The sequence below is a fragment of the Phyllostomus discolor genome, chromosome 4 (genome assembly GCF_004126475.2).
Source record: "Phyllostomus discolor isolate MPI-MPIP mPhyDis1 chromosome 4, mPhyDis1.pri.v3, whole genome shotgun sequence".
NCBI classification, from domain to species: domain Eukaryota; kingdom Metazoa; phylum Chordata; class Mammalia; order Chiroptera; family Phyllostomidae; genus Phyllostomus; species Phyllostomus discolor.
In genome coordinates this window covers 166,369,166-166,395,570 of record NC_040906.2, presented here as the reverse complement: position 1 = coordinate 166,395,570, position 26,405 = coordinate 166,369,166, and the positions used below count along the sequence as shown (strand labels likewise).

At 37.2% G+C, this 26,405-nt stretch overlaps 1 protein-coding gene and 1 long non-coding RNA gene across 3 annotated transcripts in view; both read right to left on the bottom strand.

Moving 5' to 3' along the window:
• Positions 1–26,405, bottom strand: part of AFG1L (AFG1 like ATPase) — a 196,291-nt gene that overhangs the window by 60,402 nt on the left and 109,484 nt on the right. For both annotated transcript variants that reach the window (XM_028510644.2, XM_028510643.2), the window contains exon 8: positions 4,107–4,189. In XM_028510644.2, coding sequence (XP_028366445.1) covers positions 4,107–4,189 — 83 coding nt within the window. The remainder of the gene's footprint in view (positions 1–4,106; positions 4,190–26,405) is intronic.
• On the bottom strand, positions 17,337–25,654 carry LOC118500294. The gene is made up of 2 exons (XR_004902855.1): positions 24,394–25,654; positions 17,337–20,719 (listed from the first exon to the last, which is right to left on the bottom strand). It is a non-coding gene; the product is annotated as an uncharacterized LOC118500294 (long non-coding RNA).

Sequence of the window (26,405 nt, the reverse complement as noted above, 5' to 3'; positions counted from 1 at the left end):
AAAAAAGGAAAATTGGTAGAAGTATTTAAGGAGAAACTTTTTTTTAAATGTGTTCTAAAGATGGATAAAAGTCTACTCTATTAGCCAGGTGAAAAATATGTAAACTTGGGGGCTGCATCTGAAAAGTTGTAACATATTTTTCATTATTTTCAGTATGATCCATAGTCCCCAAATACATGGAATTGAAATAGCCTTGAGACAATTTAACTGAAAAATGTGCTCAGATGTAATTTTGTCAAAGTGCTAGATGACTTCAGTGACTAGGAACTAAATGAAATAAAGGAAAAAAGACTGGTTTCTTTGAGGTTAGAAACTGTCAAATGTACCCTGCTGGGAGAAATGGTCCTCCATGGGACTCTCTCTCACCTATGCATCTTGCTGAGTCTGCCAAGACTGCATCTAACCATTTCTCAGGTTGTGTTTGTAGTAAAAAACCTTGAGGGATAAGGCAATGTCTACCTTGAGACACAAAGTAAGCTTGCTTACTTCTAGCTTGAAAATAGGACATTCCCCAAACTTGGGTTCCTCTCCTACATCACAATTCACTGCCTATGCAGGCATCTAGCTAAGCCCTCAGCAAAACTCACCATCCCCATCACAGTGAGACTAGGGAGCAAGGAGGGAACCACCATAACATGCTCTCTGAGGCTACGCTAAAGATGAGAAGCTTGTGTATGAGTATGATAGTGTTTACACAGGAACCCTCTCCCCAGCCCCACCTGCGGTTCCTTCAACAGACTAGTAGAAAAAGGAAGCAGTGTTAACTCAGCTCCTGAATGACAAAGGAAAATGAAAAGTGACAGATAAAGGGGGAGTCCAAGGTGACCTGACCTCCTCTTCCCAGGAAACTGTAACCTTCTCAGAAGTGACAAGGAAAATGGCCTGGGGCAAATCCAATGTGTCCCTCAGCAGTGGTGTTCCCTGGTCTGAAGAAGATGCTTATTGGTATGTAAAATAACAGCCTCTAGTGCCACTAGCCCCCAAGCGGCGAGTTAGTACGAAGCAGTTATATTTTCTGGAAGGCATGGATGGGACTATTGGTGGCAAACACCAGGCAGTTCAAAATAAATTACTGGTCCAAGCCCCTGACCAATGGAAAAGGAAGCCCAGTGCTTTGTTGACCTGTTTGGATTTAGGCAAACTATATTCCACACATAGGGGTCTATCTTACGGAGCCCAATCCACCAAGCAACCAGCAGGCAAATGATTTGTGCTCATCTCTGGGAAGACCAACCATGTGGTTACAGTCGAATGAAAACTGGTCAACCATGGGGTACTTTATGTAAAAGTTTGGATATTTGCACTCAAGCTCTCAGTGGTTTGTTAACTTGCTAATTTAAATTCTCTGAGATTGTTTTATATGAGTTTGAAAACTTCTTGGGATAGTCTAAAAACCATCTGCAACTTATTTATTTAAGGTACTCGGGGATTTCTAAATTGAATGTGATGCAAAACCGCAAATGAAATAGATTAGAAACAAACATACAATGCCTTGTGTGAACCAGACAATGTTAGAAACCATAGAAATTTTTCCATATCAACTTTTGGGGTAGTTTTTAAAAATCTATAGTAATCATGGATACTATCTGAACTATGTTTGGGGACATTTTTAATTGGTTTTGGAAAATTAGGCTAATAAAATACTGAGTTAACGAATATTTCTATTTAGTTAAAGATCATATATGGGATTTTGCTTACATGAAATTCTGAGATAGTACTTGATGTTTCCCCAGAGGGAAGCTAGAAATTTTACTTTTTAGGCCCCTGGTGTGCTAGTGAAATTGACACGGGGGTAGTGTGGACTTGCATGTTCAGGAACCAACTCCAGATGTTTAAGCAGAAGGTAATAAACACATGTTTTAATGGGGAAATATATAGCATAGCACATTAAAATCTGTTATGGGGAAAAACTAATGTTTTCCTGTAAGAACAAGATAAAAGGAAATCTAATTAAATCACAATTTAATATATAAACACGAAATTTTCATCCACTCCATCATAAAAGAAGTTCTTTCCTATCTAAGGGTCCATATAAAACAATGAATTATATCCCTAGCACCCTGTCCTGGTAGCTAGTATTATTCTCACACTTCTGAGCGGATTTATTTTAATTCCAAATTCTCCGTAGGGACACATATCTGCCTGACCCTTTTGACTGAGGTGTGCCCCCAGGCTCTCTCTTCCTGGAGACCAGACTATGGTGAAAGCCCTTTTGATGTTAAATTTGTGACCAAATCTATCTTCTGTGAGGATTAAATGAATTTATATATATTTTAAGAAAGCTGCTCCGGAGTTTCATGGAATCCTTCGTAGATTCTCGTTTCATGGACTCAGATGTTGTCAGAGTTTGTTTTCTTCCAGTACATGGTTTAAGCACAGCCTGAATCTCGTTGTGTTAGAACCGTATTACTTTTACCGGGAAGAGGCAAGGGTAACAAAGGCAGGTCGAAGAGAAAATGTTTATGCTCCAAGCAAAAGCAGCCTTTCCACCTCCTGTAAATCCACTGAGACCTCCCTAGCACTAGGAAACAAGTACCATGCTTTAGACCCAGACTACCATCTTTACTTAGGGAGCTTCCCATTAGAAAAATGTTTGACTTCTTCCACACATTGGGTACACTTGGTGAGAAAACAGGGAATGAGGATTACCTTCTTTGAAAAATAAAGAAAATAATAATAATAAATTAATTTCTAAGTACTATACATCTGGAATATCAAGAAATAAGTAGCTGAGAATCAGAAGAGTCTGCGAATATCAAAAGAATAAAAAGTCCAGAAAACACACAAACATAAAAGAAACTGGGGGTTGGGGGGAGTCTAAGTTAAAGCAGAAAAAAGTGCTATAAGGGTTTTTTAAAATTATAAAGTACTTTAAAGACAAAGTACTTAAGGGCAGATGAAGAACCTCCTATAAATAATCATCAGAATCTGAATAATAAACTGAAATAGTTCCCTTGGTACACTGTAAAGTATGCAATTTTAATTATGTGATTTTTCTAGCTAATTTCTGCTTCAAAAACAGTAAAGTGCTTCTGCTTACAAGGTGGCAGAGACAAGAACTTTTCTGAACCTCTCACATACTCATTGTCATCAAAATTTAAATTAGCAGAAACATGCCTTAGAGTTCAATCACAATTAGCCCTTACACCAGCACTTTCCAACTGGTGTGCTGCTGGAGCTTTTAAAACATGAGACACCCGACTCACGTTTTAAGGCACTGACCTCTTCTCCCTTGGACAGTCAAGTAAAAAAATGAGAACAACCAATAAAACAATAGCCATCGGGTGTGAATGAATCAAAACTATACCTATTCTTTTGTCAGATCAGCAAAAAAGAAAATTTTTTTTGGTGTGCCACAGAATTTTAGTAATTAGTTTATGTGTGCCATGAGATGAAAAAGGTTGAAAATTGCTGCCTTTGACCTATTCGCTGGGAACCTACGATGTGCCCAGCACTGGCGGCACACGCAACACAATAGTGTGCGTCTGTGAAGCACTCTTCCTTTTCAACTTCTAAAACATACATTTTACAAACTATATTTGTTTTTCAGCATCCACTGCACGTGCTGAAGACATGTATTATTTCTAAATTGGCCCACTCAGGAAAGTTTTAGCCCTTAAAAGACAGAATGTATCCAGTTGTACTTGTGTATATAAAATTTACATAGTTATGTATGGAAGTCGATCAACAATGATAAATACAAACAGATTGTCTGACAAAATAAAACAACTATTTTCGGGGAACAGAAATGGAACATTTGTCAGAATATGTCTACAAATAATTAATCACTTTAGCACAATAAAGATATTTTCTTATTACTAGAATGTCTTATAAGAGCATACTCATTACTTTCTAACCATCTGTCATCACTCCTCCCCAAAAAGCTAATTAGGGTTTCATCCAATCACACATTATAAATCATGCAAATGCGGGTGGCAAAAAATGCAGTTTAAAGAAGTTAATATTATTTTGTATTTTAAAAATCACAAGCTTCAAAACTAGCCTTTCATGATCTAATAATTACCCTGCTTATTTTTTTCATCCTTTCCCAGTTACTATTCCATAGTAAATTCAGGAAATTAAAATTTAAAAAAGAACAAACTTACAGGTAGTAGAGTTTTCCTGCAGCAGGAAGTTCCCTCTTCCGGTAATCTATCCCAGAGTCTAACTGGACCGTATCACAGTACTCCTACAAATCAAACACATGAAATATCTTTTTAAACAAGTTATGGCTTAGAATTATAATCATTCTGCTATCCTATCTTTTTTATTTTTGACATTTTTCTCAACAAAATAATGAGTTTAGGACACAGCAATAGAACTCAAATAAGAATCATAAAACTTGAATATTAAATATATAGCAAGCCAAAAAAAATCAGTTTAAAAAATTAAGATTTGCAGCATGCCTTCCTGAAAGTTTGCTAATAAAACAATGCTGTCAGCACATTCCCCATTTTTATGTTTGAGTCATACTGTTTATTTCTTTACATTGTTTTAAAAATTTATTGTATTTTTTCATTGCCATTTGTCCCCCTTATACTCCCCTTCCACTACAATCATCACACTCTTATCCATGTCCATGATTCCTTTTACCATTTTGCTCACTCCCTCCACCTGTAACACCACCCCTAGAGCTCTCAGACTGCTCTCTATGAGTCTCTCTATTTTGCTTGTTCGTTCAGTTTGCTTATTAGATTCCATATTTGAATGAAATCATATGGTATTTGTCTTTCTCTGACTGGCTTTTTTCACTTAGCATAATGTTCTCCAGATCCACCCACACTGTCCTTTTTGTAAAAATCCCAATTTCTATTACCTGGCAGTAAGAAGCTAGAAACTATCAAAAAGACTAACTCATGGGTCTTAATCATCACAATAGCAAGACACAGGTTAAGCCAGTTGGGCCAGAACGTTAGTACCCACATTTTAAACCAGATGATCATACTCAAGAACTGCAATATGTACAACATCTGTCCAGAAGATATGCAGCCATGTAATATGAAAAATAGAGACATTTATTGAAGAAGATACAAGATATAAGAAACATTGTATATTGGACAGTGATGCCTCAGTCCCCTTCGAAGAAGGCATCTTGGGACCTCACACAGCTCTCCCAGTCGCCATCAGCTGCCCTGAATCTCATTGATGGTATGAAATCTCTTCCCTTTCAAAGGTGATTTTAGTTTTGGGAAAAGCCAGAAGTTGCAGGGCACCAAATGTGGGCTATAGGGACCTGAGTCACCTGGGTGATTTGATGTTTCACAAAAAAACTCTGCACAAGAGGGCACATTGTCGTGATGAAGCTGCCTACCACCAGTTGCCCATAGCTGCAGCCTTCTGAATCATCCAAACAGTTTCCAGTAGAGGAAGGTTCAAGCTTAATGCAAAATTTGATGCAGATTTGTTGCTCTACTCCCTCAGTCATTTTGAATGTGATGGCCACACAGTACACATGCTCACTCATCAGTATCTACTGCCCTCACTGACTAGTACAGTGAAGGCATCAACGTTCACACATGCACATTCCAGTCCACTCTCTGGCTGCCAGGTTACATCGACATGGTACAAACTGTTCTCATTATATTAACAATGGCTGGACTTTTTGCAGACAAACCTTTTGTACTTCCCTTCACTTCTAAATGACTGCTACTGTCCTTGCCCTTTAGTTCCCCCTGCAGCCATCAAAGTCATCAGAGTTCTTTCTGCAGTGAACACCTCCCTACAACCCGAGTCATCCTGTGCCACTGATGTTCTTCTCTCCTCCCCATTACTCCTTCCTTTCCAGGCTTCCCTCTCCAGGGTGCTTATGTGCATGGACATACCACACACATCCTCTAAGACTGTTACTACAACTTTTGGTCAGTTGACTTTATTTTGGGGGTATATATATCAGATAGACAGAGAGATAGACATAGATAAATTCAGTCCAGTAAAACAATGGTGAGCAAGGGTTTTGGGGACAATTCAAGAAACATTTACAGGCTGATCTTTTTGTCTTCATTCAAAATGAAAATTGCTTTATGAAAATTCATGAGGAAAAATTGTATTTTAATAACTTCACTACTTTTATTAATGAAAAACTGCATTTTAGAGCCAAGGTAATTGTGGTGAATTGCAAATGATGACTGCAATAACCTCTCCATCCCAATACGTGCCACTGACATTCCAGCCATTGAGAAATGATGTCTGTGCCCCCCTCCCTTGAATCCTGTGCTGTGGTAAAAATAGTGTTATACAATAATATCCGAGGTGACATTCAAGGCTGGATGGATGTCACCTACTTGTTGGCTGGATGCTTGCTCTGGAACCCTGAAATGTCAGGTAAATATCAAACTGCCTGGAGGCAACCATGCCATGAGAGAGCTTCAAGCAGCACATGCAGAGAGTTGCCCTGGAGAGGCCCTGAGATGACATGCACAGAGAGGTGTCTGACCAGTCCCCAGCTGTTATAGTTGTAGCCATCATGGTACCAATGGAGCCAAAACTACCGGCTGAGTGTTTCTCAAATCCCTGACCCACAAAAACTGGGGAAGATGATAAAGTAACATTTCTTAAGCCTCTAAATTTTGTGATCATTTGTTAAGTAGCAATAGATAATCAGAACTATCTCAGCACACCTGAGATACAGCACCATCATTTCTCCCTGAAATTGCCTCCTGGGTTGTACGGCTATGCTAGGGCTGAGTGGATGTTTATCACCCATGCCACGGGGAACAGACTGTACACTGCAGCAGTGACTGCATTTCCCCTCCTCCCACACTGCAGCTGCTACCAGCTCAGGGAAGTAAAATAAAGTGATCGATCATGCCCCTGGGATCGAGGGGTTTCCCCCAGACTGAGGGGTTTTCTGGATGTAGGACTTTTAGTGCTAACACCAGGACAGTTCGGGAAAACTGGGACAGTTCATCACCCTAGAAGTGAAGGCCCAGAAATCTTGGCTGGAAGGCTGGAGCAGGTACAGCATTCAGACGTACATAGTTGACCCTTGAACAATAAGGGTGTTAGGGATGTCAATCCCTGCACAGACGAAAATCCACATATAACTTTTGACTCCCCAGAATCTTAACTACTAATAACCTACCATTGGCTGGAAGACTTACACATAACAAAACAGCCAGTAAGCACATATTTTGTATGTTATTTGTTACATGCTGTATTTTTACAATTAAGTACGCTAGAAAAAATATTAAGAAAATACATTTATAATACTTATTGAATAAAATCCACTTAAAAGAGGACCCAGTTGAAACCCATCTTGTTCAAGGGTCAACTGTATATTAGCAATTGTGAATTTGATTAGTATAAAATAATCTCCAAGAAGAAGCTGGTCTTCTGGAAAAGCCTCCAAAGCCGAGCTTTTGAACTTTATACGTGAAGAACCACCACTGAACCTCAGTCATACCCCCTACAATGCTTGACCTGAGCAGCCAGCCGGCCTCCCCGTACACACCGCCCTAGCTCACTGTTCTAAGTTGCTCAAACCCACTCCCCAGGCCTCACTCTTAGGACTTGGACCCTGTAATTCATCTCATCAAAATAAAAAACAAAAACACTTTTGCCCACATAGATGCATTCCACTCTCCCCTTGCCTCAGAGGATCTGTAGAAAGTAAAAAGGTATAGCCATATATCTCTCTTCTCAATCTTGAGTAAAGTACTAAACCTGGGGAAAAAACATACTTCCTCCCCCTTGCCCATGCTATAATTGTGGGTGCTCAGCCATCCCGTACAAAGAAAGGAGAGGCATCTCCTTAAGTAGTACTTTGTTCTCTCTCTCTCTCTTTCTCTCTCTCTCTCTGAGGGAAATCTGGAAATCTGTCCTGGTTGGTAAAGGCCAATTATTCATAAGCTACCTGTACCACAGATAATATAACAAACATATTATCTTATGTTTATATTATAATTTAAAAAGTGTAGCAATTTGGTTATACATTTCCCCAGGTTCTCTATTTCTTTTAAACCACAATTTATCTTATATGACTCAATATTCCTAATTTAGTCAAAAATGTTTCTTTTTTTTTTTTGCAATTAAAACAATAAGGTTAATGGAAGTTATACAAGCTTCAATTTCACTTTCTAGGTAACTTACTTTCCTCTCACATGAGTGATTAAGCCCTGCCAAATGATTGCATTTGTACATTCACTAATCACCACCAAGGAATACCTAATCAGCAGCAAAGGAACTATAACCAAAGCCCTTAGATGTTAGCTCTTAATTGTCTGAAAAATACTAACACTCAGTTTACATTTTTAAAGAAAAATAAACCTCTAATTTTCACATTTTATTCCTTTAAGCTAGATTCTTCAAAACACTTCACAGACGGGTGCAGGAGAATGAAGGCTAAGTTATTTCCAAGCTGAGAATGAATCTAGTTAAAGAGGTATGGTCTCTAAGTAATTTCCTAATTTGAGGGATATTACAAGACCTGTGACCTCTTATCATCATCCAATTCAAATGCGTAAAACTAATCAGCCACCAAAGAAAATGTATTTTTAAATAGTTTATTTATGTATACAAAAGACAAATACAATTACACAGTCCAAAAATGAGATTAGGAAGTTTGGGGAAGAGGGGGAGGGAGGTTAGCACACCCCTGGGAGCATACTCAAGAGTCAAAGGCCTTTGACTTTGGAAAGAAAAATGTACCGCTGAAAGAACCACATTCCAGCAGTTTGCATTTTCCCTAAGACCTACTGTGTATATTTTTAGCAATTCTGAATAATATTATGAGGGCGACAACAATGATGTTGATGACAAAGATAGAATAGAAAGAAATGAAGATGAAATAGAAAGAAACAGAAGAAAAGATAAATTGGGATGTTATATGCATAGTTCTAGGCTTAATTCTTTTTGATATCTTAGAAGTTTTATATGTAAAATAACTTTAGATTTAAATACAGGAAATATATGCTGTATACTGTACCATTTTGCTTGCTAAGAATACAATTCCATATGTAAATGGCAAGTAAGAATACAAGAAATATACTGAACAAAAAAAATGTGGAAGGCTGGGTGGAGGTGTCTTTCTTTGGAGGCAGATATAGTTGCAGGTAAACATACTCAAGCAGCTATATATTCTAAGGTAACTGTTTTAGCCTCATTTAAAACAACCATGTGCTACTAATTTTAAGCTTAAACAATGATATATAAAAATTCAATACATAAACTTCTGTATATTTTAAACTTTTTAGAATTTAGGTACAAAAAATAAATACAAAAAAGTATGCAAATTATAAATGTCCAGCTCAATCAAGGAAAAAAGAACACTACTAGCACCTCTGAATCCCCTTAGTAGCTTCTTCTACCTCCTCAAAGGTAACTTGTGTCCTGATTCTGGCACCATAGAACTCTGCCTGTTTTGGGAGCTTTATCTGAGTGGAACGATACAGTAGGCACCCTTTTGTGATTGGGTCCCTTCACATTTGTGAGATTTATCCATCCACATGCTGTATAAGGTTGTAGTTTATTGATTGCTATATTGTATCCACCCTGTGAATACACAACAATTTATTGATTCATTCTACCACTGATGGACATTTGGGCTGTTTCTAGTTACTAGCCCTTTCAAACAATGCAACCACAAAACATGACTTTACATGCCCATGTTCTTGTTGGATATACATACATAGAAGAGTAACTACTTGACTGTAGGCTGAGTATATGCTCAGCCTTAGTGAATATTGCATTTTCCAAGGTTTGACTGTACACTCTGCACTCAAACCAGTACTCTGTGAGCATTCCTAAGTATATGTTTGCTAATACTGACCTTTTCAGTCACAGAAACTCATGTGTTAACATATTTTTTTATATTGATTTTCAGGATGATACTAAAGATGTTTCATATATTTCATAAATGTATTACATTATTTTATATGACAAAAATGTTACATTTATGGTTGAACAAGTCCCCTGCAAATTTATTTATTTTGGATCAAGCTAACAAACATTGAACTCTATATGCCAGACAGTTACCTGGTTACTGGAGATAAAATAATGAGTAAGATACAGCTTTAGCTCTGATAGTCTGATAGAATTCAGATGTTTGCCTCAAATTGCCACCTTTTTCTGCTCCCAATCATACATAATTTTTCAAAGTTGATTAAGTCCTCTGCCAATTGCCTAAGCATGTGATTTTAGCCTGTTACTTAACCACTCTGGATGCTAGTTTCCTCCTCCACAAAACAAAGGAATTGAATTATGATCCCTTTCAGTCTAAAATTCAGAACACTATTGCTGAAGTTCTCTCACATAGGGTCTAAGTCCTTCTCCTGACTTTCTGAGTTTTAGGGTAGGCCCCACCTCTGAGTCTCCCTCAGGCCATCTGGGCCCCTTGGCTTTCTTGTTCATACCATGTTCCACAGCGAACAAAAACCCTTTCCCCCACCACCTTACTGCCACTTCCCAGATACCCCAGAGTCTCTCTCACTTAAAATACCCACACCCTACCACCTTAGTACGTAAGGTCTGTATCCCTTCTTTTTTATCAAGCAGTTTCAGAATTTCTCTTCCTTTCCAAAAAGCAGGAAAGGAAGAAATTTAACAATTGCAAGGTGCCTATTATATGACTCAGTTATGCTAGACAACTGACTTGAATTCATCTCATATAATCCTCAAAATAATCATACACAGAGAAAAGTAATCGTTTTTTAATTCCCACTGTACAGTTAAGAAAATTTATGAGGAAGGTTTGTTTTATGTTTATTTAAATCACTGCTATGGGCTGAATTGTGTCCCTGCAAATTCATATGTTGAAAGTCCTAACCTCCCAATACCTCAGAATATGACTATATTTGGAGATAGAGCCTTTAAAGAGGTAATTGAGTTATATATATACACACACCGCATTTTTTGGACTACAAGACACATCTTCCCCAATTTGGGAGGACAAGGGGGTGCGTCTTATAGTCTGAATGTAGCTTACCTGGCTCTCTGTGCGGTGGAGGGGCAGTGGAGCAGGGTCACAGGAGGCAGGAGCAGGGTCACTGCTACATTTTCCTCCCAAATTTGAGGGGGTGCATCTTATAGTCCAAAAAATCTGGTATATATGTATATGTGATTATATATAACATATACATTATATATATATATTCCTCTCACTTAATCCTCTAAGCCACACTATCAAGTAGGCATTATTATTGTTATTATTCCCATTTTATAGATAGATAAGGAAACTAAAGCACAGAGAAGTAACTTATTATCAGAGAGCTCAATAGTGGTTCACTTTCGAGGGATTCAAACCCAAGCATTTTGGCTCCAGTGTTGAGATTCTTAACCACTTTGCCATATGGCCACCAGACCCCAAGGTATATTCAAGCAATCACGACTCTTACGTAGACATATAAGGCAATGCAAAATTCATGTGGGCTTATTAGGAAGTTCTTGCAGTACTGTCAGCTGCTTAAGGAGGCCCCACCTGTACTGGGCCCTGCTCATACACTAACCAAACAAGGCCTAGTCTTGACAGTTACCTTGAGAAGCAGCTACTCTTCAATGAACTGATCTGTTTACTTACTTACAACCTAACCCATAGAAAAATGAAAAGGAGCAGTTTTTTAGAGACTTTGTCCAGCTATATTACACTGCACACAACAAATGGGAGGTTTTCCTATAATGATTGAGACAGTAGAAACAGACTTGGGTTTCAAGCCTGTAAGTTCCATGAGACAAGGATCATGCCTGTGTTGTTCGTCCCTGTGTCCCAGCACCTAGCATAGGTGTCTAGCATAGTATCTAGTACACAGTGCATAGTAAATGCCCAGTAAATACCGGTCAACTGGATTTATAATTAACAAACTCATTTGTATGCAAAGCTGAGGTGCAAAGCAGTATGTTAGAAACTACAGGAATAAGGCAACCAGTTCAGTCCCTTTCCTAAGGAGCTTTTACAACAAAATGGGAACTGATTTAGGGTTGTTGCTAAAACTGAACTCAGAATTGACAGACATGGACATGGTAGGCCAAAGCTGAGGCCTAGCAGAGAAGAGGACTCAGAGGAAGCTAACTAAAGAATAGTCCAGGAGAGTCTTTGTTAGAAACCAGCTGAGACAGAAAAACTCAGCCAGGAGTTCCATCCTCTTCCAAGTAAGAGTTTCATCCCAAGGCGGGGTATCCTCATGACAAGAAGGTGAAACTGAGTACATTTCCACATCTGTAAAATGAAGGTCCTGAACTATACCGACCTGGCTGATTATACCCACCACAACCAATCCATCACATCTCATGCAGTTTTTGGTGAAACATCAAATCATCTGGGTGACTCAGCCCTGCTACAGACCAGATCTGGTGCCCTGTGACTTTGGGCTTTTCCCAAAGCTAAATCACCTTTGAAAAGGAAGAGATTTCAGACCCTCAGTGAGATTCAGGAAAATATGATGGAGCAGGTGATAGCGACTGGGAGAGCTGTGTGAGGTTCCAAGGTGCCTACTTTGAAGGGGACTGAGGCATCATTGTCCTGTGTACAATGTTTCTCGTATCTTGTATCTTCTTCAATAAATGTCTCTATTTTTCTTACTACGTGGCTGGATACTTCCTGGACACACCTCACATTTGTCTAGAGTTATTCTGCTCACAGAGACAGAAGACGTGAACTCAGGTCTGCAGGCCACGTGCCTGTCCCCATGACACATCCCTTCTATGTTCAGAACAAGACATGGAGCAAAAGTTCAAAAATTCCACTACCTGTAAATATTCTAGTAACTAGGATTTTGCAATAATCTGTTGTTAACTTAATATGTATAAGCAACATCCAATAAAATTCCTACAGATCATACTCAAGTGTACATGATTTCTTGTCGTTTATTTATTAATACTCTACTATGTTCTATAAGTGTCCATGTGGCTTCTTAAAAAAGATCATTTTGCTATTTGCGAATTCAATTTCACCATTTAATTTTCAATGTTAGTTAATACACAGTAAAAAGCAATCTGACAAAACCTAATGAAGCTTTAATTATATAGAACCTTTGACCTAGAAATTCCATTTCTAGGAAACTATCCTACAGAAACACTGACTCATGTGACTAAAAATACATTTGTAAACAGGTTTTTAAAAGCATTATTTGAAAAGTAAAAAACTAGAATAAACCTAAGTATACAAAAAATAGTTTTAAAATGGTAGTGCAGCTGTAACATGAAATATAAAGCAGTTATTTTCTAAAAAATGAATTATATCAAATATCAAAAGATCTCCAGGATATCTCCAAGGGATAAAAGCACAACTCAGATTAAAATGAAACTATTATCCTATTAATTTACAACAAAACAAAACCACATATTTAGGCATGTTTAGAGAGGTTTATGCATATAAATGTACAGAAAAATATTTGAAAAGATACACAGTAATTTTTCCAGCTTTCTATGAGTTTAGCTTTTTTAGATTCCACATATAAATGATATCATATGGCATTTTATTTCTCTGACTTATTTCACTTAGCATAACCCTGAAGGTCCATCTATTTTGCCACAAATAACAGTATTTCCTTCTGTGCCATGGCTGGAAAATATTCTATTATATGTGTGTGTGTATGTGTGTGTGTGTGTGCGTATCTCACCTCATCTTTATCCATTCATTTATTCATTAATAAACACTGAGGTTGTTACCATGTCCTAGACTTTGTGAATAATCATGTAGGTATCTCTTATCTCCTTTAGCTATATAGTCCAAAGTAGGATCGCTGGATCATATGCTAGTTCTATTTTTCACTTTTTGAGGAACTTCTTTATTGTTTTCCATAGTGGCTGCATGAATTTACAGTCCTACCAACAGTGTGAAAGGGTTTCTTCTTCTCCACATCTTCCCCAACACTTGTCTCTTATCTTTTTGATGATCACTATTCTAACAGAGGTAGGGTTTTATCTCATTGTGGTTTTGATTTGCATTTCCCCAATGATCAGTGATGGTGAACACCTTTTCATGGACCTATCTGCCATTTGTATGTCTTTATAAATCATCTATTCAGTTCCTCTGCTAATTTTTTGAAGTCTCCTATCATTGTATTGTTGTATATTTCTCTCTTCAGATGTTATTTGCTTAATATATTTAGTTGCTCTGATATTGAGTGTTTATATATTCATGATTGTTATATCTTTTTTGATGAATTGACCCCTTATCATTATATAATAATCTTTTTGCCTCTTGTTGCAGTTTTTGACTTAAAGTCTATTTTGTCTGATATAAGTATAGCTCTCTCTCCTTTCTTTTGGTTGCCACTTGCACGAAATACCTTTGTTCTTTTCCCTCACTTGGAGAATATGTGTCCATAAAACTAAAGTGAGTTTCCTATAGGCAGCATATAGTTAGGTTGTTGTGTTTTTTTTTAACCCATCAAGTTGCTCTATGCCTTTTGATTGGAGAATCGAATCCGTTTACATTTACAGTAATTATTGCTAGGTAAGGGCTTATTAATGCCATCTTATTACTTGTTCTCTGGCTATTTTATACTTCCCTTGTTCCTTACTTCCTCTCTGCTACCTTCCTTTTGTGAACAGATAGTTTTCCATAGTGATGTGCTGTGATTTCCTTATCTTTTATGAATCTATTATAGATATTTTCTTTTTATTGATTATGCTATCACAGTTGTCCCAATTTCCTCCCCTTTCCCCCAGCTCCCCCACTCCCTCTGGAGATCCCCCCTCCTTTGTTCACGTCCATGGATCATGCATGTAAGTTTTTTGACAACTCCGTTTCCTATACTTGCTCTTTCTAAGATTTTATTTACTTTTAGAGAGAGGATGGGCGAGAGAAAGAGTCTCACACACCCACTACTGGAGGCCTGGCCCACAAGCCAGGCGTGTGCCCTGACTAGAAGTCAAATCTAGGCGACCGTTTGGTTTGCAGGCTGGCACTTAATTCACTGAGCCACACCAGCCAGGGCTCCTACACTTGCTCTTAACACCCCTCTGCCTATTCTGTACCTACCAGTACAAGTGTATCAATACAACTACATATTCTTAATCCCTGTACCTTTTCCCCCATTCCTCCAGACCCCCACCTCACTGACTGCTGTCCCAATGTTCTCCAAATCTGTGATTCTGTCTCTATAAGAACAAGATTTGCTTGCTTAGTTTGTTTGATAGATTCAATTGTTGATAGTTATATATTTATTGCCATTTTAATTTTCATAGTTTTGATCTTCTTTTTCTTAAACAAGTCTCTTTAACATTTCATATAATAATGGCTTGGTGATGATGAAGTCCTTCAGCTTGACCTTGTTTGGGAAGCACTTTATCTGCCCTTCAATTCTAAATAATAGCTTTGCTGGGTAGAACAACCTTGGCTGTAGGTCCCTGCGTTTCATGACTTTGAATACTTCTTGTTCATCCCTTCTGGCCTGCAAAGTTCCTTTTGAGAAATCAGCTGACAGTCTTATGTGAACTCCCCTGTAGATAACTAACTTCTTTTCTCTTGCTGCTTTTAAGATTCTCTTTATTTTTAACCTTTGGCATTTTAATTATGACGTGTCTTGGTATGGTCCTATTTACATCCATCTTGATTAGGACTCTCTGTGCTTCCTGGACTTGTATATCTATTTCCGTTACCAAATCAGGGAAGTTCTATTATCTCTTCCAATAGGTTTCCAATTTCTTCCACTTTCTCTTCTCCTTCTCGCACCCCTGTGATGTAAATGTTGAATGCTTGAAGTTGTTCTAGAGGCTCCTTACACTATCCTTGTTTTTTGGATTCTTTTTTCTTCTTGCTGTACTGATTGGATATCTTTTTTTCTTCCTTATGTTCCAAATCATTGATTTGATTCTCAGCTTCATCCACTCCACTGTTGATTCCCTGTAAAGTGTTCTTTATTTCACTTAATATATCCTTCATTTTGGCCTGGTTTTTTGTTAATGCTATTGAAATACCCACTAAGTTCCTTGAGCATCCTTATAACCTGTGTTTTGAACCCTGCATCTGATACATTGCTTATCCCCATTTTGTTTAGTTCTTTTTCTGGAGTTTTGATTTGTTCTCTCATTTGAGCCATATTTCTTTTTCTCTTCATTTTGGCAGCCTCTCTATGTTTGTTTCTACATAGCAAGTAGAGCTTCTTTGACTCTGTGTCTTGGTAGCATGGCCTAATATAGTAGGGTTCAGTGGCACAGCCTCCCCTCTCTCCCAAGCTGTGTGCTCGAGGTGCTCCCTCCATGTGGGCTCACTACTCCCTTCTCTTATAGATGAGTCTTGATTGCTCTAAGCAGATCAATGGGAAGTATTTACCACATCCAGACAGCTGGTAGGACTGGCCATAACCCTGGCCAGCAACAACCTCCCTCCATGGATTGTAGAGGTGGTTGGGTGGTGCTCTGATGTGGTCTGTAACTATTTGCTGTTGCACAGGCTTTGGGGCTTCCTGGGTGGTGCAGGTCAAAGTCAGCCTCCACCTGTGTTCTGTCTTGGGGCCCCTTGGCATAAGCTATAAAGCAATCTGCAGATGGCTGCTGCTAGTGCCAGGCCTGGGGCCACTCAGCAAGAGGTATAGGCGCTGGGTTCAGCTGTTGCTAGTTTGAGTGGGTTTAGGAAGGTTTGAAGCCTGAGCCTAGCCCAGCCCTTCATATGGAAAAGCCACTGTTACCAGGGTAAAAAGGTTGCCTGTGTGGGCTATACGTTGGATAGGGCAGACACTTAGGTAATCATCAAGGCAGGGCTTACCATGTGAGCCAGGTTGATGGAGATTAAGATATGGTGCCGCCACACTGTGTCTCTGTGTGGGAGAGGGCTCCGAAAAGGTACAATGACTGCTGTCAGCAGTTCTCTCTGGGAGGAAGCTGTCTCTCAGATCTTGCCCTCTTGGCAGATACTTTAGTTCCTCTCCATATGCCACTGGTGCCCTTCAAGCTGCTGCCTCAGTTCTGGAGGCCAGAGGGAGTGAGTCTGAGTAAGTCCATGAGCACTGTGAGGCCCTTTAAGAGGGCATTTTTATTGTATTGTAAAAATACAATAAAAAATACCCTCATCCTTTAACCTTTATAGTGGACTTATGTGTTGAACACACCACCACATTACAGTGTGAGTATTCTAACTCTGACAGTCTTTGACTTAGTTTGAGCTACAATTTTTTGACTTTACAATGATGTGAAAGTAATATGCACTATGAGAAACCATACTTCAAATTTTTAATTTTGATCTTTCCTCAGGCTAGCAATATGTAATACAACACTTTCTTGTGTTACTGGACAGTGGCAGTGAGCCGCAGCTTTCAGTCAGCCGCTCAAACATGAGGGTCAAAACCTGATACTGTACAGTGTACTATGCTGCCAGCATGTTCTTGGATTCTGTAGTTTGTTTCTTCAATTCCCATCATGTCTACAAAATGCCAATCTGTGTCTCCTACTTCTGGTAAGAAAAAAGAGAAAGGCAATTACTCTTGAGATAAAATGCAAAATAATTGCTCAACTGTAGAATAATGTAAGTGTTCTAAGCATGTTTAAGGTAAGCTAAGCTATGACATTTGGTAGGTTAGGTGTATTAAATTCATTTTCAAATTAATGATTTTTTCAACTTGCAATGTGTTTATAAGGATGTAATGCCATCATAAATTGAGGAATAGCTGCATGTAGTTATCTTTACCAGTTTATTGTATAGTGTTATGTTTCCATGTTACTAAGTACTGCCCTTTTATTTCAGTTTAAAGGATTTCTTTCAGCATTTCTTGTAAGGCAGATCTAGTGATGATAATATCCCTCAGCTTTTGTTTGTCTGGGAAAGGTTTTATCTATACTTTATTTGTGAAGGATAATTTTGCTGGATAGAGTATTCTTGATTGGTAGTTTTGTTTTTTTTTTTTTAATTTCAGCACTTTGAATATATTCATCCCACTTTCTCCTGGCCTGTTTCTGCTGAGAAATCTGCTGATCATCTTATGGAGGTTCCCTTGTAAGTTGCAAGTTTCTTCTCTCTTGCTGCTTTTAAGATTCTCTCCTTGTCTTTGATTTTTTGACAATTTTATAATAATGTATCTTGAAAAGAATTCTTTAATTTTTTGATGACCTATAAGCTTCATGAACTTAGATTCCAAATCTCTTCCCTGATTGAGAGTTCTCTGCCACTATTTCTTTAAATAAATGTTCTTCCTCTTTTCTCTTTCTTCTCCTTCTGAAACCCCAATAATTTACAGACTATTTCTTTTGATGATATCTCATAGATTATATAGGCTTTCTTCACTCTCTCTCATTTTTTTCTCTTAGTTCTCCTCTGAATGGATAATTTTAAAGTTCCTGTCTTCAATCTCACTGATTCTTCTTGATCAAGGTTGACATTGATGCTCTATTGCATTACTTTTCCATTTCATGCATTGTATTTTTCAGCTTTGGAATTTAATTCCTTTGTATAATTTCTAGCTTTTTCTTAAATTTTTTATTTTGTGTATTATTTTCCTGATTTTGTTAAATTGTATTTTCTTATAGTCATTGAATTTCTTTAAAACAGCAATTCTGAATTCTTTACAGGGTAAATTGCAGATCTCTATGTCTTTGGGGGTCAGTTACAGGAAGATTACAGTGACCCTTCCGTGATGTCATGTTTCCTCGATTGTTCACGTTCCTTAAAAGTTCTGCATTGCTCTCTTCACATTTAAGTAGCAGTCACCTCCTCTAATCTTTACAATTTTTTTTTTCAGGAGAGAAGTACCTTCCAACAGCCTGCTAAGAATTCAGAGAATTCTGAGAATTCTGAGGTCTTCTTAGGCCATCTACGGATACACCTACTCCACAATTCTTGCTCCCTCTTGTGGCAGAATTCTTAAGCTTCTAAGCTTTCTATTGTTCTTGCAATACACCAGGCTAAGAGCTGACAGCTTCCCTTATTTTTTTCCAAAGTGGCACTGTGGCACTAAAGCTCAAGTTTGTGCTCTCTGCCTGGGCTAGAACATGCTCACTAGCCATCTGCCAAAGCTCATTCTTGCCATCACCATCAGGAACACATACAGGGCACCAGCTGCAAAGTATGAATGTGTGAGGCACACATCAGGCTGAGGATACCCTTTGGGAGAATCTGTGGGTAAGGTGTTCCCAGTGGCTCATGAGCAGGCTTCTTAATGGTATCCATTAAGCAGTTAGTAGGATCTCCTTCCCTTTATTGCCCTCCAAGAGTCCTATCTACTTCTCTCCCAGACTCTTTCTGCCCTCCAGTCATGCAGCTCACAATTTGGTACTCTGGATGAGGCAAAAGAGAAATGAGCATCTTCAGAAGCATCCCACACAGCTGGGAAAGCCAGGCGATCACTCCGCATGCTTTTACTTTGCCCTGCAGGAGAAGTAACAAGGCAAGAAAATCTTTCTTGGTCCTAAGCTGTGCCTTGTGGAATGACTAATGTGAGTAAAGTCCAACTGTTCGCCTTACCCTCTCCGATGAGTCCAAACTTGTTTTCTTTTCCTCCAATAGTGTGCTGAAACTTTTTGGGTAAAGTCCAACTGCTCCTCTTACCCTCTCCAATGCATCTAATTTTTTTTTCTCCAATGATGTGCTGAAACTTTTCCACAAAAGCTCTCTCATCCTTGGATGATAATGTAAGATAGTGTTTTCAGAGGCTCCCAGTCTGTGGCTGAGAGAGGCTGGAGCTGGTTCCTAGGCCACTGCAGGGTTCACAACCAGGACCAAGGTCTGTATGCATATTAACTGATACATGGGTGGGAGAGCTTCCTCCTGGACCTCCTGGTGTGTGGTGCTGGATCCAACAACTCCTTCAAAGACTCCTGTGTCTGTGGGTGGATGCCAAATTGTTGTGAGTGGTGGAGGAACACAAACAAGAGACCTTATTCAGCCATGATGCTGATGTCACTCCTCCACATTAAATGTTTAACAGTGGCTACTCCTGAGGAGGGAAGTAGAAATGAGATTGGAATGGAGGGCAGGAAGAAATGGGGAAAGAAAAAATAGTGAAGGGGAAGCTTTTGATATTCATTACATATTCATTTATGTAATGGTTGGGGTTTTTTTAACCTAATATGAATTCATTTATCTCTCAGGAAATTTTATAAAAGAAAAGATCTCAGAGAACTCCATGTATTATCTCCAAATAGTGGGACTTTGAAAAAGCTTATAGCTGTCTTGTTGAAATCACAGCTATCATACAGTTCCAGTTCTGTCATAACAAACAGAATTTAAACTAATATTCTATTCTTCTCCCACTTACTTCATGCAAGAAAACCATAGCTCTCATTCGTGAGGTTAAAAAAGAAAAACATCATAATAATAATAATAATAATATATCACAGACTGAAAAGAAGTTGATACATGTACCTTTCAAGAACCTTTTTTATAGCCATGCTGCCAAACACGTAACTGCAGCTCCTGCAAGCTTTCCCTGCTCCCACAGGAGGGGCTGTGTGATACATCTCCAGACTGACAGGAACTTCCTGCCATATATGCAGCTTTACAAACTCAATTTTTTTCAAAATCCGGCAAATTTATCCGTAAGATTTTTTCTTCTTCTACACAAATAATCAGAAGTAAACAATAGCTTTTTGTCTCAAAAATTAAAACCACACTATAAATGTACAATGTATGTGATTCATTTACACTATAATCACAACTTATGGAATTTAAAAAAAAAGCTAAATCTCAATAAAATGTTTAGCTTAAAAAATAAACCATCTAGTTCCAGACACTTCATTATTAAGACTTTTAGTATCCAGAAGAGGGTTTATAAATATTGTAAACTCTGGTTCTGCTCTTTCTTCATTGTATTTGCTCAACTTTTTGTCATTTCACTGTTCATTGGCACTTTTTCTAAAGATGAAAAGAAGAGAAAGAAGATGAATTCAGTAAATCTTGCAACTTATTCTAATCTCTGAGCTGAAGAATAAATTTTAAGCTACTAGCTAAAACAAGATTTGAATGTCATTATATTCAACTTATTGTGTATGACTAAAGGTAGATTAATAAGACAGATTATGCCTTATAAAAGAAAGATAAAGAGTTTCTTATGATAAAAGCAATTGAGAGTATAATTAATTTTACCCAAAGATTATAACATACACATACAATGAATATGCAGTGTTAAATGTGCGCGCGCACACACACACACACACACACACACACACACTGTACTGCATAGTTTTGTGGAAAGAACTCTCAATAAAAAGCAGGAAATCTGGGTTCTAAACCTAGCTCTGCCACTAGCTGGTCAATCTGAGGCAAGATGATCTGAGCTGGTCAATCTGAGGCAAGATGATCTTAGGCATGGACTCAGTTTCCTCCACTGTACAACAAGAAGATGAAATAAATGTTTCTAAGGCACCTCCAAACTCTGACACCCTGTGAGCACACACACACTTTTACTTACAGGCAAGGCTGGTACCCACTAGCACACACCAGTGTGGTGTGGCTGATTGTTCAGCATCTTTTCCGACTGGTCTGTCAATGCTGTACCAGTTTTTAAAGGGCTTAAATGATCCTCCTTACTTCCAGGCACCCCCAAATAATGAGTGTCTAACATGTATAACTCTTTGTTTGCATTCTGCCTTTTGCATACAAGAGGGATATTCCTCATTGTTATATGGGCCCTCTTAACTTCTGGTTATAACTTAGAGCCCAGTCCCTTTCCTACTACCTGTTTTCCCTTCAAAAAGGGTTCCTATATATTCCTTGCTCTATATTTTTCAGATCTCACTATCCACAACTTTTTTAGTTATATGTCAGATAACTTCTCTCATATACACTGAAACCATTTTTAGCTTTCTTGTCCAGTTTTCCCAGGAAAATCTCCACTTATTCCAGTGAAGACCAAAACAAAATAATAAACATGATTATTAAATCAAAGTGATGGTAGTGATATATCCAAATAAAAAAACAAAAGGTATAATAAAGTTTCATCCACCTCTGTAATTTGTCAGACACAGGAGTCCATTCAGAATTCACATACATTTTCATTTCATTCACTCATTCTCCACAATTACCATCATTACAGAAAATAGAAAACTTATTTAAAATTTATGGTTTTAAATTTAATATATTGCTGTTGTATATTATTGTTAGCACTGTAATCTCCCAACACATTCTACACTGTAGAATTTTTTCTATACCATATTATAATTATTTGTTGGTGTATCTGTTTCCTCTACTAGAACATCCTGATTTCCTTGATGGCAGGATTAATCTCAGGACAACAGTCATCACTGTAACCCCAGTGATTAGGCACTGCATAAATGCATGTTGCAATCTGACTGTTGCTTTTGCTGTTTATCTTACAAAGGTAAGACACTCGAGCTACTTGAGGCAATTAGATTTTTGTAGAGTAGCTCGTCTAGGACTTTAACACCACATTTAGAACCATGTTTGTGGGAAAATCTGTCATAGTTCAAAAGAAATAATTTACAAGTAAACTTCTAAAACAATCTTTGAAAATTCATAGGATAAGAGCCTTAACCATCTTGTAGTGGAATCCCATCATTTCCAGATGAGAAAGAAATATAAACTCAAGCAATTCAAGAGGCTTGCCCCATCAGTGACAGAGTCCTGATTGCCTTTGTAACCTGATATTTTTCTGCTATCTCCTAGAAACCACATAAACATGTATGACATGACTGTGGTTTCTTCTACTTTCAGTTGTTAAGAATTTTAAAGACGTATAATATTTTAGACATTATGTCAGAGTTTACTCAGCCAATCAATTATATCTTTATAATACATGAATTCTAACAATCATTATTCATTATTGGCTGAGGAATACACTATAAGGACTTCTACATGTCTCTACAGACAATTACAGAGTTCATATTTTATAAAAATGAAAACAAGTTGAATACAAACTACTGACAGTACTAGAACATTATGATTATATATTCAGAGGTCCTTTCTATGGATTTTGAGTGCCAATCCACATTTTGTTCTTATTAATTTTATATTTGTGTGTATATTTGAAGAGGACCTTGTTTTAACAACTTATGCATCCTATATAACATCAACTTAAAATGGGAAGTGTAGAACACAGTCAATAGTAAAGGATATACCAAACATTTTATTCTAAGAACCCCCAATATACTATAATTTTGAAAAAGAGAAGCTATATTCCTTATAGCAGAAAAAGATTTCTTAGATGTCTTGAAGCCTCAAAAACTTGGCCAAACTATTGTTCAATGTGCACAGGGTTTGTGTCTTCATGCTCAGATGTTGTTGAAACAGCAGACTTAAAAGAAATAATGTCAATGAATCCTACCAAGCACTATACATGACCTCTGGGGTAATTAGCAATCATTCAAAAGCAACAAGACTAAAATGTTCTATTCTTTATTACTGTCAGCTCTTATCTTGATCAGCATTTTAATAAAGATGGTTCGTTTCTAAGACATTTTCATGAATCAGTCATAATTACATTCTGACATGCAGTGAATAGTAAAGCAAAACTAAATATCACTTCATCAACCTTTCTAACCTTTATGCAAGTATTAACTGTAAATAATTTTTACACAATCCTACAACAGAAAATCTGCATATTTCTTAGCTTTGTACATACTTTACCCCAAATGAATTTCCTGTGACCTATACCTGAAAAACACAATCAGCCATAATTATCCAGTTTTGTGAGATGTTCAGGTGTTGCCTTTCAGAGTTCAAATCAACTTCAAGTATAAAAGGCTACTTTATTCTACAAATGGCACAATATGCAAAATGGGTTAAGTAGCCAAAAGCATCTCAGAGCGTCGTGGCTTGAAAGAAGTCTATCCAGAATCAAAATGTCAGAATAAAAATACACTAAAGCAAAGCAACATTTACAAAAATAGACTCATAGATTATACATTAAGGAATGGATCACTGATGACTACTGCAGAAAGTCTTATAATTAAAATGTGTCAAGAATATTAATTAGAGGGAAATCTGACTACTTAACTATGTGAAGGGTAGAGTTAAATATATATATAATTCCAAAATAACTGATGGAAGAGGGTGAAAATTTATCAGAAATATAAAACTTATAGGTACTATTTTGATATTGAAGATAATATGTAAACTGTTTTAGCCTCCCCAAACCAAAATACATACTTTACTTTAGAGTTTTGAAATAACTAATTTCTCTTTAAAAAAAATATTTTAGTCAAAGTAAACATGATTCAACTATCAGAATAAATTGATACTGCATTTTAAGGTGATATATTGCTTCAGGTCTTAGAAAATTTCAAAATAAATACAATGATTCCTCAAGAATAATTTTTTGACTTCCAAGGAGTACAGCATATACACAGAGAGCTAAGCTCCCAAACCTGTATTTTCACTATGTCTCTCAAATAAGTAAAGTTTATAATAAATCTACTGAGTGGTATTTTTCAGCATACTGATCTCCATTTAAAAACTACACCAAGATAGGAGCATATTTGTGAATTTCAATTTGAAAATACGTTCTTTCAAAAACCAATCTAAAAATCATACCTTATATGCTTCCTCACACATTTTATTACAAAACTTACCAGAATGTTACTGATCTGAGACAAAAGGGAATATAGCAAGCATCTTTTTCACATGGTTTAGAAGCACAAAAATGTATGTCTTTTTGTGATAATTTTTCTTTAACTCTTCTCTAGCCTTCGTGATCATTATTCCTTTCTCTTATTGGAGGTGCAAGCAAAAAAGGAAAAAGAAGTGTTAATTTAGGAAAACAGATTTCCCAGAAAGAAAAAAACTGTGATTAAGATTTAAACAAAAGCTAAAGATGGCTTCCTCGGAGCACTGATGAGGTCCGCTACCTCATTACTAACAACTGAAAACTTGTGATGCATTTTGTTTCAAGAGAATCCAAAAGTCCTTGCTGTAAAGCAGACAGGGGGGTGCACAGTCCATTCACTCTTTCTGTACCACAACCATTATGTAAGACATATAAAACACTGCCTTTATGCTGCCAAGCCACAATGACTCTTCCTACATCAAAGGGTTTTCACCACTCGGGTTTTTTCTTCAAAATTTATTCAAGCTAAGGGCAGAGAGACAACAATTCATACACACTAATTACGTCTAATTATCTATTCCCTTTTCTGACCAGCTTCGGCCAGTGTTATTTGCTATCTGGATTTCTCACAACCTCCCTTTGCCCTGTCCATCCAGCCCAACAGTGAAGGCTTTGAAGAAAACAGTTGTGGCTTTTTAGAGTTTTCTCAATATAGAGTTCAAGCAAATTAAATAATTATTCTGTTAGTTTTGACACATTTATGCTTTAAATATGAGGACCCCTTGGTTAATTTGGCAAATTCCTCACATCTCTTCATGGTTGGAATCATAGTAACACCCTCTCATACAGGAGCTTCTCCTCATGCTTTCTTTTCATGATCTAAATGAAATGTTTATTGGATTAAAGTTCTTCTCGGCAGACCTTCATGGTGGCCTATGACAAAGAGCTTAAAAGTTCTATTAATTGGCTTCAGTTTTCAGGGAGGGGAAAGGGAGAATTTTATTTCACATTACATCACTAGCCAAGAAAACTGCCACGTGTAATTAAACTAATTTATCTCATGAGTCAAAAAAACAACTAACTCATATTTAAGACACACTTCCTTTAAATTATTTTTGTCATCAAAGAATTGATTTCTTGTAATTTAACCCAAAATAACTATTATTCTAAGGGAAAAGAATTGAAGACCTAAAGAGTACATATTTTACATATAAGCAAAAGCTACATCTCAGTTTGATACAAATATATAATTACATACTGTATATATAATTATTCAAATACAGATTATAAATTATATATGGCATGGGAAATCTTTATTTTCATTTTGTGTAAGACAACTAAAAAATTTTATTTTAAAAGGAATCCACCCAAAATTACTTTTTCATACAAAAGCCCTAATACTAGATGTACTTATTCCAGTATGAAGAAAGACAAGAATTACATTTTAAATCCACATCACAACAATTTTCATTCTAGATATTTAGTAATTTCAAGGACACAGCACAAAACACCATCATAAAGTTTAATGCCTGTTACTATAGCCAATTTTCTTAAATATATTTTCTCAAACATGTATGAAACAGGGTAGTTTATGAAAATATATTCTTCAATTTATTTAGCCTAAAACTTGGTAAGTATAAGAATGTTTTTCAAGAAAAAATACCCATTTTTAAATTTTAAGATATTAATTACTATAATTGGAACAAAGGCATCAGTGGCTTGTGCGGGAAAGCCACAACTCCTTTCAATTCAGGAATTCAGTCCACTACTTTTGTTCTGTCTTTTGCCTCTTTCAATCTTAAGTATTAAAAAACAACACACCAGTGAAGACACTATCGCACTAACAAGGGTTAATCCCCGCTGAGCTAACTCAGGTGACAACACAGTGGAGGTCAGTGGGGCTGACACTGACCTCAAAGACTGGTTCTGATTATTCAGCCCTGTGAAAGCTCTAGTCTTGAAGGTTATAATGAACAAACTGACAAATCGATTTCACCAATGAAATGAAAATTGCTGCAGGAAAAAAGTGGCAAATAC